Source organism: Oxyura jamaicensis, chromosome 28 (genome assembly GCF_011077185.1).
Source record: "Oxyura jamaicensis isolate SHBP4307 breed ruddy duck chromosome 28, BPBGC_Ojam_1.0, whole genome shotgun sequence".
NCBI lineage: Eukaryota > Metazoa > Chordata > Aves > Anseriformes > Anatidae > Oxyura > Oxyura jamaicensis.
In genome coordinates, this window is record NC_048920.1 from 5,385,609 (window position 1) to 5,398,250 (window position 12,642).

At 52.4% G+C, this 12,642-nt stretch overlaps 1 protein-coding gene across 1 annotated transcript; it reads left to right on the forward strand.

Moving 5' to 3' along the window:
* Positions 1-1,720: 1,720 nt before the first annotated feature.
* On the forward strand, positions 1,721-12,439 carry ACER1 (alkaline ceramidase 1). The gene is made up of 7 exons (XM_035348081.1): positions 1,721-1,910; positions 2,048-2,151; positions 8,863-8,977; positions 9,351-9,489; positions 10,567-10,704; positions 11,324-11,461; positions 12,271-12,439. The coding sequence occupies exons 2-7, from the start codon at positions 2,059-2,061 to the stop codon at positions 12,437-12,439; spliced, it is 792 nt and encodes a 263-aa protein (XP_035203972.1). The 5' UTR covers positions 1,721-1,910; positions 2,048-2,058.
* Positions 12,440-12,642: the final 203 nt, after the last annotated feature.

Here is a 12,642-nt window from a genome sequence, read left to right on the forward strand (position 1 = left end):
ATTTCCTGGCGGCTGCTCCCGGTGAGCTCACACTGTGGGTGCTCCTGCACAGCTAGGGTGGCCAGGCAGGTTGTGGCTCCAGCTCTGCTGGAAACCTTGGAGCTCCTGACGCTTCACCTCTCTGCGTGCTCCGTCCCAAGGGAACACAGGTAAGCTGGGCTGGGGTGAGAAGTGAGCAGCGAGCAAGCGGCTGCTGGGTGCTTTGGGAGCTGCTTTTCCCTTCCCTTTAGTTGCCTCTGCCTAATGTCTCCACCATCCCCTCGCCACCTCTTGACTGAGGTCAGCTCAGCTGGGAGAGGCTTCTTGGGTCTGATTCTGCTCTTACCCAGTACAACCACTTGCATTGCTGTAAGTACATAACGCAGAACACCAGGGATTGGAAGAGGGTTGCTGCGGTGCAGATAAGCACACAGAAACATGGATCACGAAGAGTCAGACCTCAGCCCAATCTGCCTGCCATCTACTTCATGCTGCTTGGATCTCACCTGCTCTGGGGAACACCCAGCCTGGATCACCGAGGGGACATTGCTAACTTGCAATTGGAAAAGAGCAGTAGAGGTTTATACACAAGTCAGTTTATTCAGTAGAAGCAGGAGGCTGTAGATGAGCTTGTTTGTGTTAGTGCTACTCCTGGCTTTCTCCCTTTGAAATTCTTGGGAAGAGAGGCAGAGTTGCCTCACACCACTGCACACCTACTGCCGCTGCTCAGCTCTGTGGTGTTACTCATCTGGCACTGCTGCAAACAGGGACTTGGCTGTTTCTCTGTAAGAACACCACCAGCTGATGAGTGATTTTAAGATAAACTTCCCTTCCCTGTGCTAGATTCAATACTGAAAGGGTTTTCAAAGAGCAGAAAGCTCTGCTTTCCAACTCTTTCTGCCTGTGCCTTGGGAGCTCCAGGATGCTGTCGGCATGGTCAGTGTTACGCTGCCACCTGCTCCCTCTGCAGAGCCTGCACTGTGCCCAGGGCTCCACCTGCTCCAGGGATTTTCTGTGTCTCTTGCATACCAAATACCCAGCCACTGGGGTTTGGACGGTGTTCCCAAACACCGCTAAGCTTGGCACCCATCTCTTTAGCTGTCCGTCAGCCTCTACGACAGCTCTAAAGCCTCAAGGATTTGTAACAAAATGCGGCAAATGAGAAACTTGATGAAAATTTTACTTTTCCAGAGGAATGAAAGAGGGATGAGAAATGATGTGCACATTGAGGATGGGGAAGTCTTTAGCATGGGGAAGAAAAATTGAAAAAAAAAAAAAAAAGTTAGATTTTTTTTCTAGAATCCTGCATTTAAATACAGCTTCTGCCTCTGCCAGAGGTCCTGGGGCTCCTGCAGTGCAGAGCCACGCAGAGCACGAAGCTCTGATGCCTTTCACTGAGCTGCAAGGACGGGGCTTGCACAGGAGGCACGCGCAAAGGGAAATCACTGCTGGCAATGAGACATCCCCGGGCCTTTGCTCTGTGCCTCAGGACTCTGGGTACACCCAGGGACAGTACTGGCGCTCGCACCATGCAAGATGAGTTCCAGCCCTGGGGAGGATGCTAAGAAACGACTAACAAGGACAGAATCAATGAGCAATAAACCCTGTGGAGCTCCACTCCCAAAAGGTAGCGCACAGCCCATGAGGTGTGGGGAAGTCCTCTTGGCAGTGAGATCTGAGTCATAAAGAAAGTGAAGCGGAGGGAGAAGACAGGGTGACAAGGGCAGGGCTGAAATGGGGAAGCATGATGTGACAGAGATGACCCCCACCAAGGGATGTTAATGCCATGTATGGGGCTGCGGCGACCGTTCCCAGGCTTAGAGTTCAAGACCATTTCCTAGGGTGATTTGTTATTCCTGATCGTGAGAAGAGAGCAGGAAATATCTGCAGTGTGTTACATTCTGGGAAGAGGATGAGTCTTTCATAGCAGGGTAAGGATGCTGTGCAACACGAGCACGTGCATGTGCAAGGGGCAGGCAGGTAGAGCGTGTCTCTCCTTTCCCTTTGGGTGTGCAGCACGCTCCTTCCTCAGCTGCATGACTAACCTGCTCCCCTTCCTTCTGCAAAGGCAGCCCAACGATGCCGAGCATATTCTCCTACCAGAGCGCCGAAGTCGACTGGTGTGAAGGCAACTTTGAGCACTCGACGGTCATTGCAGAGTACTACAACACTGTGAGTGCAGGCGCATCCAAGGGGCGGGGGGGGCATGAAGGGGGACAGCTGCGGGCACCCAGGAGCTGCATCTGGAAGATGAGATGGCACAGCCTTTTTTCCTCTCCTGCTGCTTGCTCCTCTGAATGTATCTGTGTTGCAGGGTGTTTGTGCGGGGAGCATTTTATGAGCTTCAGGTAAATCACAGGGCCTTCATTGCGTACTACAGGCAGCTGCCCACCAAGCGGGCTGGGGCTGGGGATCCTTTGGGCACGCATGGGGCTGAGTTCTCACTGAGCAGTCTGGCAGTGCTCCTTAGCCCAGATTTGTGAGATCCTGTTATACCAGTCCTGCAGCTCTCCTGCCAACTGGGGTAAGTCCCACACAGGGCTCATATATTCCAGTTAAATGTACAGGAGTGGCAAAACGAGAGACAGTGCTTGCATGAACCGTGTCAGGCAGGTTGGGAATCCGGAACTCCAGGCAGAGAAAAGCTGATGAGTGAGCCCATTTCACCTCCTGTGATCCCTTTTGTAATCCAAGCTCCATCCAGCACCAGTCCCTCTAATGCAGCCCCCTGGCTTAAGCGTGGCTGGATGCACCCGCATTTGTCTGCAGAGGACTCGGTAGATAACTGCTGTCCGTGAGCACATCCCTCTGCCTTAGTGCAATTATGGGCTGGCAGGGGTGTGAGGCATGTGGATTTACAACTTTCCAAAGGCCTTGTTTACAACCTTTAACAATTACTGTCTAACACTAGAACTTCTTGTTTTTCATGGAAATGTATTTTCCTTTTTTTTTTTTTTTTTTTAATATATCATTTCCTGCTTTTAATAAATTGCCTATAATAATAATTTCTCCACCTGAATCCCACAGTTCCCCAGCTCTAATTGCCCTGCCGGGGTCTCAGAGGAGGGATGCTCACATTGTGTCTAGTCCCTTCTCTTTGAGACAGCTAACAAATAAAGATATGCTGGTCCAGACCAAATCCTGCTCCTCTCCAGCATCCAGTTGCATGTGTTGTGCTGATACCTGTTCACTGGCGCCGCATCCCTGCCGGATGGGTGCAGAGCTGCAGAGCAAGGGGGGGGCAGAAATCACTGATACTCACTGCAGCATGCCAAATGTAGCTGGAGATGCCAAATGCCTCTGAGTTTTGGAGTCTCGGTGGCAACACTGGGGAGGGGCTGATTTTTGGAGGAAGCCTGAAAGTGAGCCAGAATTCATGCTGGGACATAAATTTGCCTAAGCTCCAAGTTTAGTATACAGGCAGCATTTTTCAAATGGGTCTTTGGAGCTGAGACCCCATTTTCACAAGGATCATGATTTACACCCAGCCTGTCCAAGTGGCTCAGGATCCTTAGCACACCACGAAGCATCTCAGTAGCTCACCAAAAGCACTCACATTTGACTTCCCTGTAGCATACTGCTGGACACCAGTCGGTGTGTCCAGATGCATAACTATCTTTCTTGTGACCCAAAGTCCCCCAATTCCCATAAAACATTAACTCTAGGTTGCTTTGTGACAAAGGCTTCTAAATCGTGAGCTGCTCCTGAGAACCTTACCCCAGTGCCTAGTTCCAGACTGAGGTCCCTACTAGCTGCAGCTATCCTCTGTGCCTCCGCACTACTCCGGCATTGAGCCACAGGCTTGTTGGGATGAATTTCCACGTGGCAGGACTCAGACACAGCTTCCCTCCAGGACAGGAAAACTTGTCCAATACATGTCTCCTTGCAGGTGCAAAATAGAGCGATGCTGAGCCATAGAGCGATGAGGGCAGAGCAAACCCCGCAGGATTTTTTCTGGTATTAAACTAGCCCTTGTTCCTCCCTGATCTAAACATGGGGCACCTTCTTCCCAGATGAGAAAGGGCTTCTTTTGTCCGTGTGCTGATCTCCTTCTTGCCAGGTTTACTTTTACCAACCCAAGGAGCTCAGCCAAGTGCCTGTGCAGTGGAGGGTACCTCTCCTGCAGTTTCTGGCTTAAGATGTGATTCCTGTTTAGGGAAGCAGCAGAGATTGAGACATGCCTTGCACCATGGCTGGTGTGTGGTCTTCTCTCCAAGCAAAGGGAGAGAAAAGAGCAACCCTTCATGAAAGTGCTGCTGTCTGAGCATCTGACGGCATCCCCCAAAGTTATGCCATGCTCAGGGCCAGACCTGGAAACCAAAAGCAGGCAGGATAATCACCAAATGGGCATCACCCCTCAGTCCATGCACACTGGCTGGCATTGCCTGGCTCTCAGCCTTGCAGCAGCACTGGGGGAGCCCTCTCTGTGCTTTGGGCTCCCTCACACAGCCACGCTCCTTACAATGTATCCTAACGAGAGGACTACAGAAATCAGACCAGGCTGAGATCTCCTGCAGGCCCTGCCAGCTGGCAGCATACTGCAGACCCAGACTGGGCGCAGGACACTGTCTCAGATGCGATCCCAACTGCCCTGGTCTCTCTCCCTTCTCTCCTCAATTCATTTGGTACCCACATTCAGATTGCTTCCTCCCTGCAGCAGGCTTTATGGGCCTTATCTCTCTGCTCTGCCCGGAGGCAATTATCTCAATATTGACTTCAGCATCAGCTTGCCAGAGTTTTAGGCGAGCTGGTAATCCAGCCAGCTCCTACCCAAGGCTCCTGCACCACTAAACCAATGGGGCTTCCTAATGGAGCATCCTCTGCAATGAATTCTTCCCAACGCTGCCTGGGGCTCAGGTCAGGTAGCTTTGTGCCAGCAGCAGCAGTATGCTGCTGAGAATTGCTCTGTGCCAGCCGCACTCACTCTCAGCCCTGCTTGGATTGGATGCTTTTCATTAGAAATAAGCACTGGGGATATGAGCAGAGAATGTAAACAATATCATAAAGTCCATAATAATTAATACTTTGTGGCTCATGATCATACTGCAATTCAGCAACAAAGTGCCAACTATTTATAGTGACTCAGTGACCCAGAAATTTATTGTCTTCTGGCTGTTTGTAGGAGAAAAGTATTGTGCTACATGAGGGTCATCAGTCAGGGACCTGTCATTCTACCCTCCTTTCTTTCCTGAAATGACTGATGAGGATGCTGGTAACCACTTCTAGATCCTCAGCAGTTTCTGGCAAAGTAGCTCTGACACTGCTGCCTATCCAGAGCTCCTGGACACTTCATTGATCAATGCAGATAAGCTGGACTGCAGGTCCAAATTACCCAGATACGCCCAGAGAAGAATTCACTTTTGAGCATGCCAGAGCCGTGCTGTACGCCCTGGTGCCCTGCATGGCCCTGTGGTGGCATGGACACCTCCCGTGCTCGCCTGCCCGGCAGCTCCTGTGCAGAAGGGCAGCTCCTCACCTCGCACACTGCACACTGTTCCTGCCCCAAAGCACCGGTGCAACACTGCGATGGCAGGGCAGACAGCCTCAGCTTTGCCACACAAGGCTGGCTGTTAGGAACTTGCTATACAGGTCTGGATAGCCTCTGAGATACCCGCTTCTGTCTTTGGCCCCATGGGCTTTTCTGTTAGCTAAAGCTGGTTTGTTGGCCTTTAAGTGTGTGAGTGCACTCCAACAAGGCTTTTAGAAATATCCTTTCACTGCAGAAAATGACAGGATTGGAGAAGCATGGAATGGTTCGGGTTAGAAGGGACCTCTAAGCCCACCCTGTCCTACCCCTGCCATGGGCACGACCCCTCCAGCAGCCCAGGCTGCCCCCAGCCCTATCCACTGCACCCACAGCTCCTTGGGGCATCCTGCACCAGGGCCTCACCACTCTCAGAGGGAAGAATCTCTTCATTCTATCTGATCTAAATCTCCCCTCTTTTCATTTCAAGCCATTCCCCTTGTCCTGTCCCTACACCCCCTGACACAAAGTCCCTCCCCATCTCTCTTGCAGCCCCTTCAGGCACTGGCAGGCCGCTGTCAGGTCTCCCCAGGGCCTTCTCTCTCCAAATGCCCCCAGCTCCCAGCCTGTCTTCGTAGCAGAGCTGCTCCAGTTTCTGGGTATTACTGAGGTCCTCCTCTGGACCTGCTCTAAAATACTTCTCGTGAGTAAGGGCCAGCACATGCCCAGGCTGCTATTGCCCCCTTGCCAAGGGGCAGGTAGAGCTCTGCAAACCAGCTCCTGCTGTCCCAGTCCACATCAGAGGCTCGTTCTCACCCTTCTGTGGATGGAGAAGCAGACAGGTTCTCTGCAGGTCTCTCCCTTTCTTTTAGGCTGCACAGTGTGCGTCGCACAGACCCTGGAGCCTTTCCCATGATCCTGTTAATGCACCAGGATTAGAGCCATGTCACTGATCCCAGTCTTGCTTTGCTCCTAGTGAAAGAAGCAAATACCAGCATAGGCTTGGCTCAGGCACCTGGAGCAATAACTCACACTCATTAGGAAGTGGAACACAGCTGTGAGCTCGCACGGTCATTTTGCAGGGCTGAGTAGCTCTTGCAGGTCAGTTCACGCCTTGGCTCCAGCACCAATCTCTTGTCTCCTGTCCAGGGCAGGCAGAGTGAGCCGCTGCCTCCTGGCCAGAGTGAGCCAGGTACAAGCAGAAGCTGTGCTGGAGGGCTAAGGGTGAGCAGAGACTCTGGAAAAACTTCCTGGTGCTCGCACTGGGAACAAATCCCTTCCAGCCAGATTAGAGATGGAGCTTGCCACATCTTAAAGGGATGATAAAACACAGCATTTGCAAAATCAGGGCTAGGATCTGAGGAGTGATGAAGACCCCGTGTCACCCCCAAGCTGCGGTTTTCTAGCGGTTCTCCCTGAAGCTCTGAGCCTGGCTGCTCCGTGAGGAATCACCACAACCTCCACAACACTGCTGGCACAGTTCCCCTGGTTATCACTCCCTTCTGATATCTGATCTTGCACTTCTCATACAGAGTTAATGAAGCGATAATGTTGGTATCATGTAATTAATGGCACTGTTGCAATGCCCACTGCAGCAGGGATTCAGACCTCCCTATAGGCAATCTCAAATTCCTGCATTTCCTCACTTTGTTGTGCATGCTGGCGCTTGTACTGTTACCTCTTCTGCAAGCATTTGCTCTCTTTTTGCCATCCCCACTTGTTTTCCAAAAGACTCTTTAACCATTTCACAGGAAAAAAAAAAAAAAAAGTATTTGCAACGCAGTTTTTACTTTAATATGCGGTTTGGTTTCTTGATCATTTCCGAAATGTTTGACCTCAGTCATGCAAGTGGGATCAGCACTTCCCTTCTCATAGCTGGAAAGGACACAGGCCTGGATTTGGCTCTAAGCACCTGTAGAAAAAAAATACATTTGGCCTGAGAATTGCTATTAATAGGCGCATCAACTCATTTTGTGGAAACCACAGTGAAATTCAAGATTAATCTCTGTGTGTTAAAGGGAATAGAGGCCTTACATTAAGTGTGAAATGTGCTTCCCCCTGGAATATGAGAGGGTGTGTTTCATACATATGACAACATCCCTGTGATTTGCAGCCCTCTTACTGTAAACTCAGATCCCACGGGACACCACAAGCCAAGCTTCGATTTTGCAATTTACCTGGAGCACGCTGAGGCTGCTGAGGGGTGAGACTACAGCTGTGGGGTCAGATTCCAGGCCTGGGGTCTGGAACGGCGTCTGGCTGGAAGATGAAAGGAAAAGGATTGGCAGGGCGAGGTAAAAGTGGCTGGTGGCTGGCCAAATGGCACCACAGCAGATGGCTCTGCCCTGCTCTTCCAGAGCCCCACAAAGCTGCCTGCAGGTAAAACGTGGTAGCAGAGCCCCAACCTTCCATGAGCAGTAAAGTTTTCCCCTGGGGAGCCCAAACTTCCCTGTGATATCCCCTTTACTGGGTTTGCAAAATCAAGCGAAAATGACAAACTAAGAACCCACAGAGGTAAGGGAACTTTCAAACTTCTTTCCCTCATTGCATGAGGGTGCCTGATCCAGCAGATGGGTCCAGGCTTTGGGCACTCCCTGCTCCTCCCCAGCTCCCACATTTTCCCCATCAGTGTTTGCTGTTCCCTGAAGCACTGGCACTGGCAGCAGCAGGCTGAGCCCCAGCACCATCCCCTCTGCCCCAGACAGACTGAAGCCTGTCAACGAAGCAGTTTTTCAGAGGTAGCAAACAGGGACGAATAATTCTGCTGCATTCATTTGCAAAGTATGTTCAAAGGAGGTTTATGACTTCACGTAATTACTGGTGTCCGGAGTCCCTTCCCCTCCAGGCCAGGTGGCTTTGCACCTGCAAAGAGGGTGGCACCTGGGTCCAGCTCCCACCTCTGATCTGCTGGTCCTGCGCCCGTGCCCAGCGCATGATGGTTTCCCTGGCTGCGGCTGGCAGCATGGCCCAGCTCCACGTGCCCAACAGCACCTCGCAGTGGGGTGGCTGCTGGCCAAGGGGGGCAGTAGCCAGCTAGGGAGCTTCTGGCACACTCATGCCACAGGAGATGGCTGCAAACAGCAGAGCCATGGCTTGAATACACTGGGCAGCCAAAGCTGAAACATCATCAGAAAGGGGCACAGCAGCTTCCCTTGGGCTTACTGTCCTCAGAGGTACTTGCACAGAGGGCATGGCCCTCTGCAGCCACCTGTCGCAGCAATAGCTGCCCTTCCAGTTCCAGCCTTGCTTCTCAAGAAACGCCTCTGCCCTACTCCCGTGCCAAGAGCAATACCTGTCTCCACGCGATGCTTTCCACGAGAGATCAGTATCCTCTTCGCATGGGGAGATATGGAGGCACAAGGTGGGATGGGACTTGCCCAAGATCATGCAATACGCTGAATGTGCCTCTTGTTTTCCAGATCAGCAATGTAAGCTTCTTTGTCCTTTCGGCTGCCCTGCTCTACCTGAACCGGCAGTACTGTCAGCAGCGAGCTGTGCCCATGTACTTCGTCTCTGGTCTGCTCCTCTGCGTAGGTGAGTGCCAACATCGTGAGATCAGGCAGGTGGGCAGAGTACCTGACCATTTATCCATGATATCTTTAGCTTTGGAGACTGGTTTTTAGTGGCCAAAGCACAGGAATGAGCTGGGGTGAGAAACTGGACAGCCATTTCCGTGTGAAGCCCTGCAGCTCATGGCTCTCGCTGGCTGTGGGCACACAGCTTCCAGCCTGGTAAAACCCTGTGGTGCTCTGTGAACAGACTCATACAGGCCTCCATCCATGCCGAGGTCCATGCCCTGCCTTTCAGGAATGGCATATCTTTAGGAATTTTCCCCAAGTACTTCCCAGGCCAGGTGGGCTTCTGCTAGCTCAGTTCTTCTGACACAAGCTGTCCTTGCTCCTTACAGGTGTCTTCTCCATGTACTTCCACATGACTCTGAGCTACGTGGGACAGCTCTTGGACGAGCTCTCCATCCTCTGGACGCTAGCTGTGGCGTATTCCTTCTGGTACCCAAAGGTTTACTTCCCCAGGTGCATCAAGAGCAGGTATGACTCATTGGGACACAGCTGCTGCCTTCACAAAGCTGTGCAGGAGACTTTGCACAAACGGTTTCAAAATACAGAGATCTGGGCAAGCTGCTCCTTGCAGGTGGTGTGGCTGGAGTGGGCAAGCCTGGGGATGGCTCTGTTAGGAACATGGGGACTGCTCCTGTTTGTGTAAATTTTTGGAGGGGAGCACAGAACCATCTGGGGACATGCAGGACCTGTGGGCTTTATACCAGCTAGGAAATTAGTGTTCCTGAGCACTGACATTCAATTACCCATGCTGACTAACTGTCACAGCATCCCCTGCCATCCACAGAGAGCTTTCCCTGAAGGTTAATGGGGTTTCCCACAGGCCAAGCTGGTACAAGATAACACTCCATGTTTGCAGCAGGGCTGGCTGGGCTAGGACAGCTCAGCAGGACGGATGGGGAGATCGGGTGAGCACAGATCGACAGAAAGAGGAGCTCAGCAGGGGTTTGCTAGGAGGATGCTCCCATCCTGGCAGGCTTGCTGGAGCCTTCTGAGCTAGCCTAGAAGCCTTGCAAAAGCCTGCTCTGAGTCTGCTCCTCCCATGCCAATGAGGAGGTCATCAGGAGTTCACTGTGGAGACATGGCTGGGGGAGCCAGGGAGAGGGGTAGGGACTTGGGAAGGGATTTGCATGTGAAAAGCCTCTCTGAGCCCCATTGTTGTTCAGTCAGCCCGAATCTGCATGTTTGCACTGCCAAAGCCCTGCTTTGCAACCCTTCCCTGTGTAAAGCTGCATGCCTCTGCCTCCACACCTGTCCCTGGCATCACCACGACAGGGCACAAGTCGCCTCCGGGGCTGTGTTCCCAGCTCTGCCCTGGACTAACCGGGGGACCTTTGGCAGAGCCCTTGTCCACTCATTTCTTGAGAAAGAGGGAGCAGATACCCCAGCCTTCCTGCCAGGCCATGTGCAAATAGATTGGAGGTGCTGGAGAGTGGCTTCCTCTCTCAGGCAACGACCAGGACCTCTCCAATCGTTCACCTGCTGTACTGCGAACCCTGGGGACACTGAAACTCACTCCCAACTCTGTCTACTCTGTCTCCCCTTTAGGAAGCACTTCTTCTGGTTGAGTGGTGTCACTACTGTGATCAGTACCTTGATGTCCTTCATCAAACCGGCCTTCAACGCCTATGCACTCAACTGCATCGCCTTCCACCTGCTGTACCTGACATGGTGTGAGCTGAAAAAGTAAGGAGGAGGCTGAGAGGTTCATCTGAAGGTCCACTGCATGCTCCTGGCAGGCTGGCACATGGCAGGGACTCCGCACAGCTCAGTGCACAACAGTGAATGGAGTCCAAGGGTTCTTCAGGCACATATTGGACTATCAGCTCTACAAAGGATGAGGGCAGCCTGGGAGGGACCTGGGAAGAGGCACAGGCAGGGCTGTGGGCAGTGGGATACAAGAAGGATGTCTGACCCAGGTGCCATGCAGCATGGGGCAGTCGATGGACAAGTGCATCTTCTCCTCAGCTGCCATCTGCAGCTTTCTCCCCTTTAGCCTGGAACTTGGGAACCAGTGTGGGGTTGGGGGGAACCCATCAGGATCCATGGAGAAAGGCAAAGGTGCATCAGCATCTCTGAGCAGCATCCTCACCCACAGAAAGTCAGAAACCCTCTCTCCAGAGCCACACTTCTCCAGTTCTTGTGGTCTGATGAATAGTCTCCAGCAGAAACCCACTGAGTTCTGCCCTGTTGCATTAGTACCTGCAGCAAGAACTTTCTGGCCCTCTTTCACTCACTTTCCTTCCAGTACTCACTTTCACTCACTTTCCTTTTCTCCTCCCTCTTCTCTCACTGTGTCTTCCAGGTGCAATGACAAACGGGTTCACCGGATGGCTGCAGCCATGGTCGTGTGGTGGGCATTGGCCATCACCAGCTGGTTAAGTGACAGGTGGCTTTGCTGGCTCTGGCAGGCGATCAGCTTCCCCTACTTCCACAGCTTTTGGTAAGAGCTCCAGTGGAGAGGCAGGAAGCCTGGCTCAGACATTTCAGGAGCTGAAGGGGCACAGAGGATGAGGAAGGGCAGGAGGGATGTGATACTTGACTAAGAAGCATCTGTATCTCTGTCCAGCCATCTCCCCTTTCCTCTGTCACCATTGATGTTCCTCCTCACCCTGGCCTCAGCCCAAGGATTTGCCTTAATCACTGCTTAATATCCCTTACCTCCTCCGCACCGGCCAAACAGTGTTTTGCAAGTGAAATTGTTCTAAAACTACTCTGGCTAAGCTTCTTGCTTTCAAAACACTGTATCTGCTCCCAGGTAGCAACATCAAGTGCAACATTCTTTACTTTAATATTCAAACTGAAAGACAGTGATTTGCTTTAGCAAGATGTTTCACCGCCTGACCAAGTGTTGCTGTAAGTGCCATTCCCAGTGTGCATTTTAAGATTCATTCTCACAGATCACTGGGATGACTGGGCTGGATACCCAGACTGAGCTAAGCTAGGCAAGGTGAAACGGGTGGTTTGGTCTGGGGTTTAAGTCCCATGTGTCACACCATCCTCTCTGTGCAGCGAATTGCCCCAGCCCCAGCCCACAGAGCTCTGCTGGGATTTCCCCACAGGCACGAGCCGTGCAGGACACGCATTCCCTGCAGCCCTAATGTGCATCATGGGTCTGGGACCTTTGCTGGCTGTTGCCATACCTCCTGGCTGTAGCCTCACAATGACAGCATCAGCCACACACCATCACAAGGTGCATGATGGGCAGGCGGAGTTACCCCGTCCCACACGTCTTTTTGGGTTTCTTGCCAGGCACGTGCTGATAGCTGTGTCCCTCCTCTACTGCTTCCCGCTGGTCATCTACTTTGACGTCAACTATGAGATGCCAACATTCAAACCGAAGCTGGGATATTGGCCAGGTGACTCCTGGCCTGTCGTGGTGCCTTACGTTGCCCTGGAGGAGCCCCACAAGCAGTGCTAGAGCTGGCTGCCCTCAGGCTTCCCTCGGGCACGGAGTGTGTGATGTACACACGTGTATCTGCATGAGGAACACCTTGGCTGTGTGCCTGTTTCTCTGACAAGGGCAAGGTGGCTAGTGGATGGGGCAGGGAGCAGCTGAGGCCTCGTGATGCTGGGCACAGAGGAGGGTGGGAGTCCCCAGTCTTGGAAGACTGCCCAGAGCAA

What these genes read in the sequence shown, in the direction of transcription:
- ACER1 (XM_035348081.1), top strand. Translation starts at nt 2,059, where the DNA reads ATGCCGAGCATATTCTCCTACCAGAGCGCCGAAGTCGACTGGTGTGAA. An exon ending in TTGCAGAGTACTACAACACT is followed by an intron (nt 2,152 to 8,862) that starts GTGAGTGCAGGC and finishes CTTGTTTTCCAG; the next exon opens with ATCAGCAATGTAAGCTTCTT. An exon ending in TGGTCTGCTCCTCTGCGTAG is followed by an intron (nt 8,978 to 9,350) that starts GTGAGTGCCAAC and finishes TGCTCCTTACAG; the next exon opens with GTGTCTTCTCCATGTACTTC.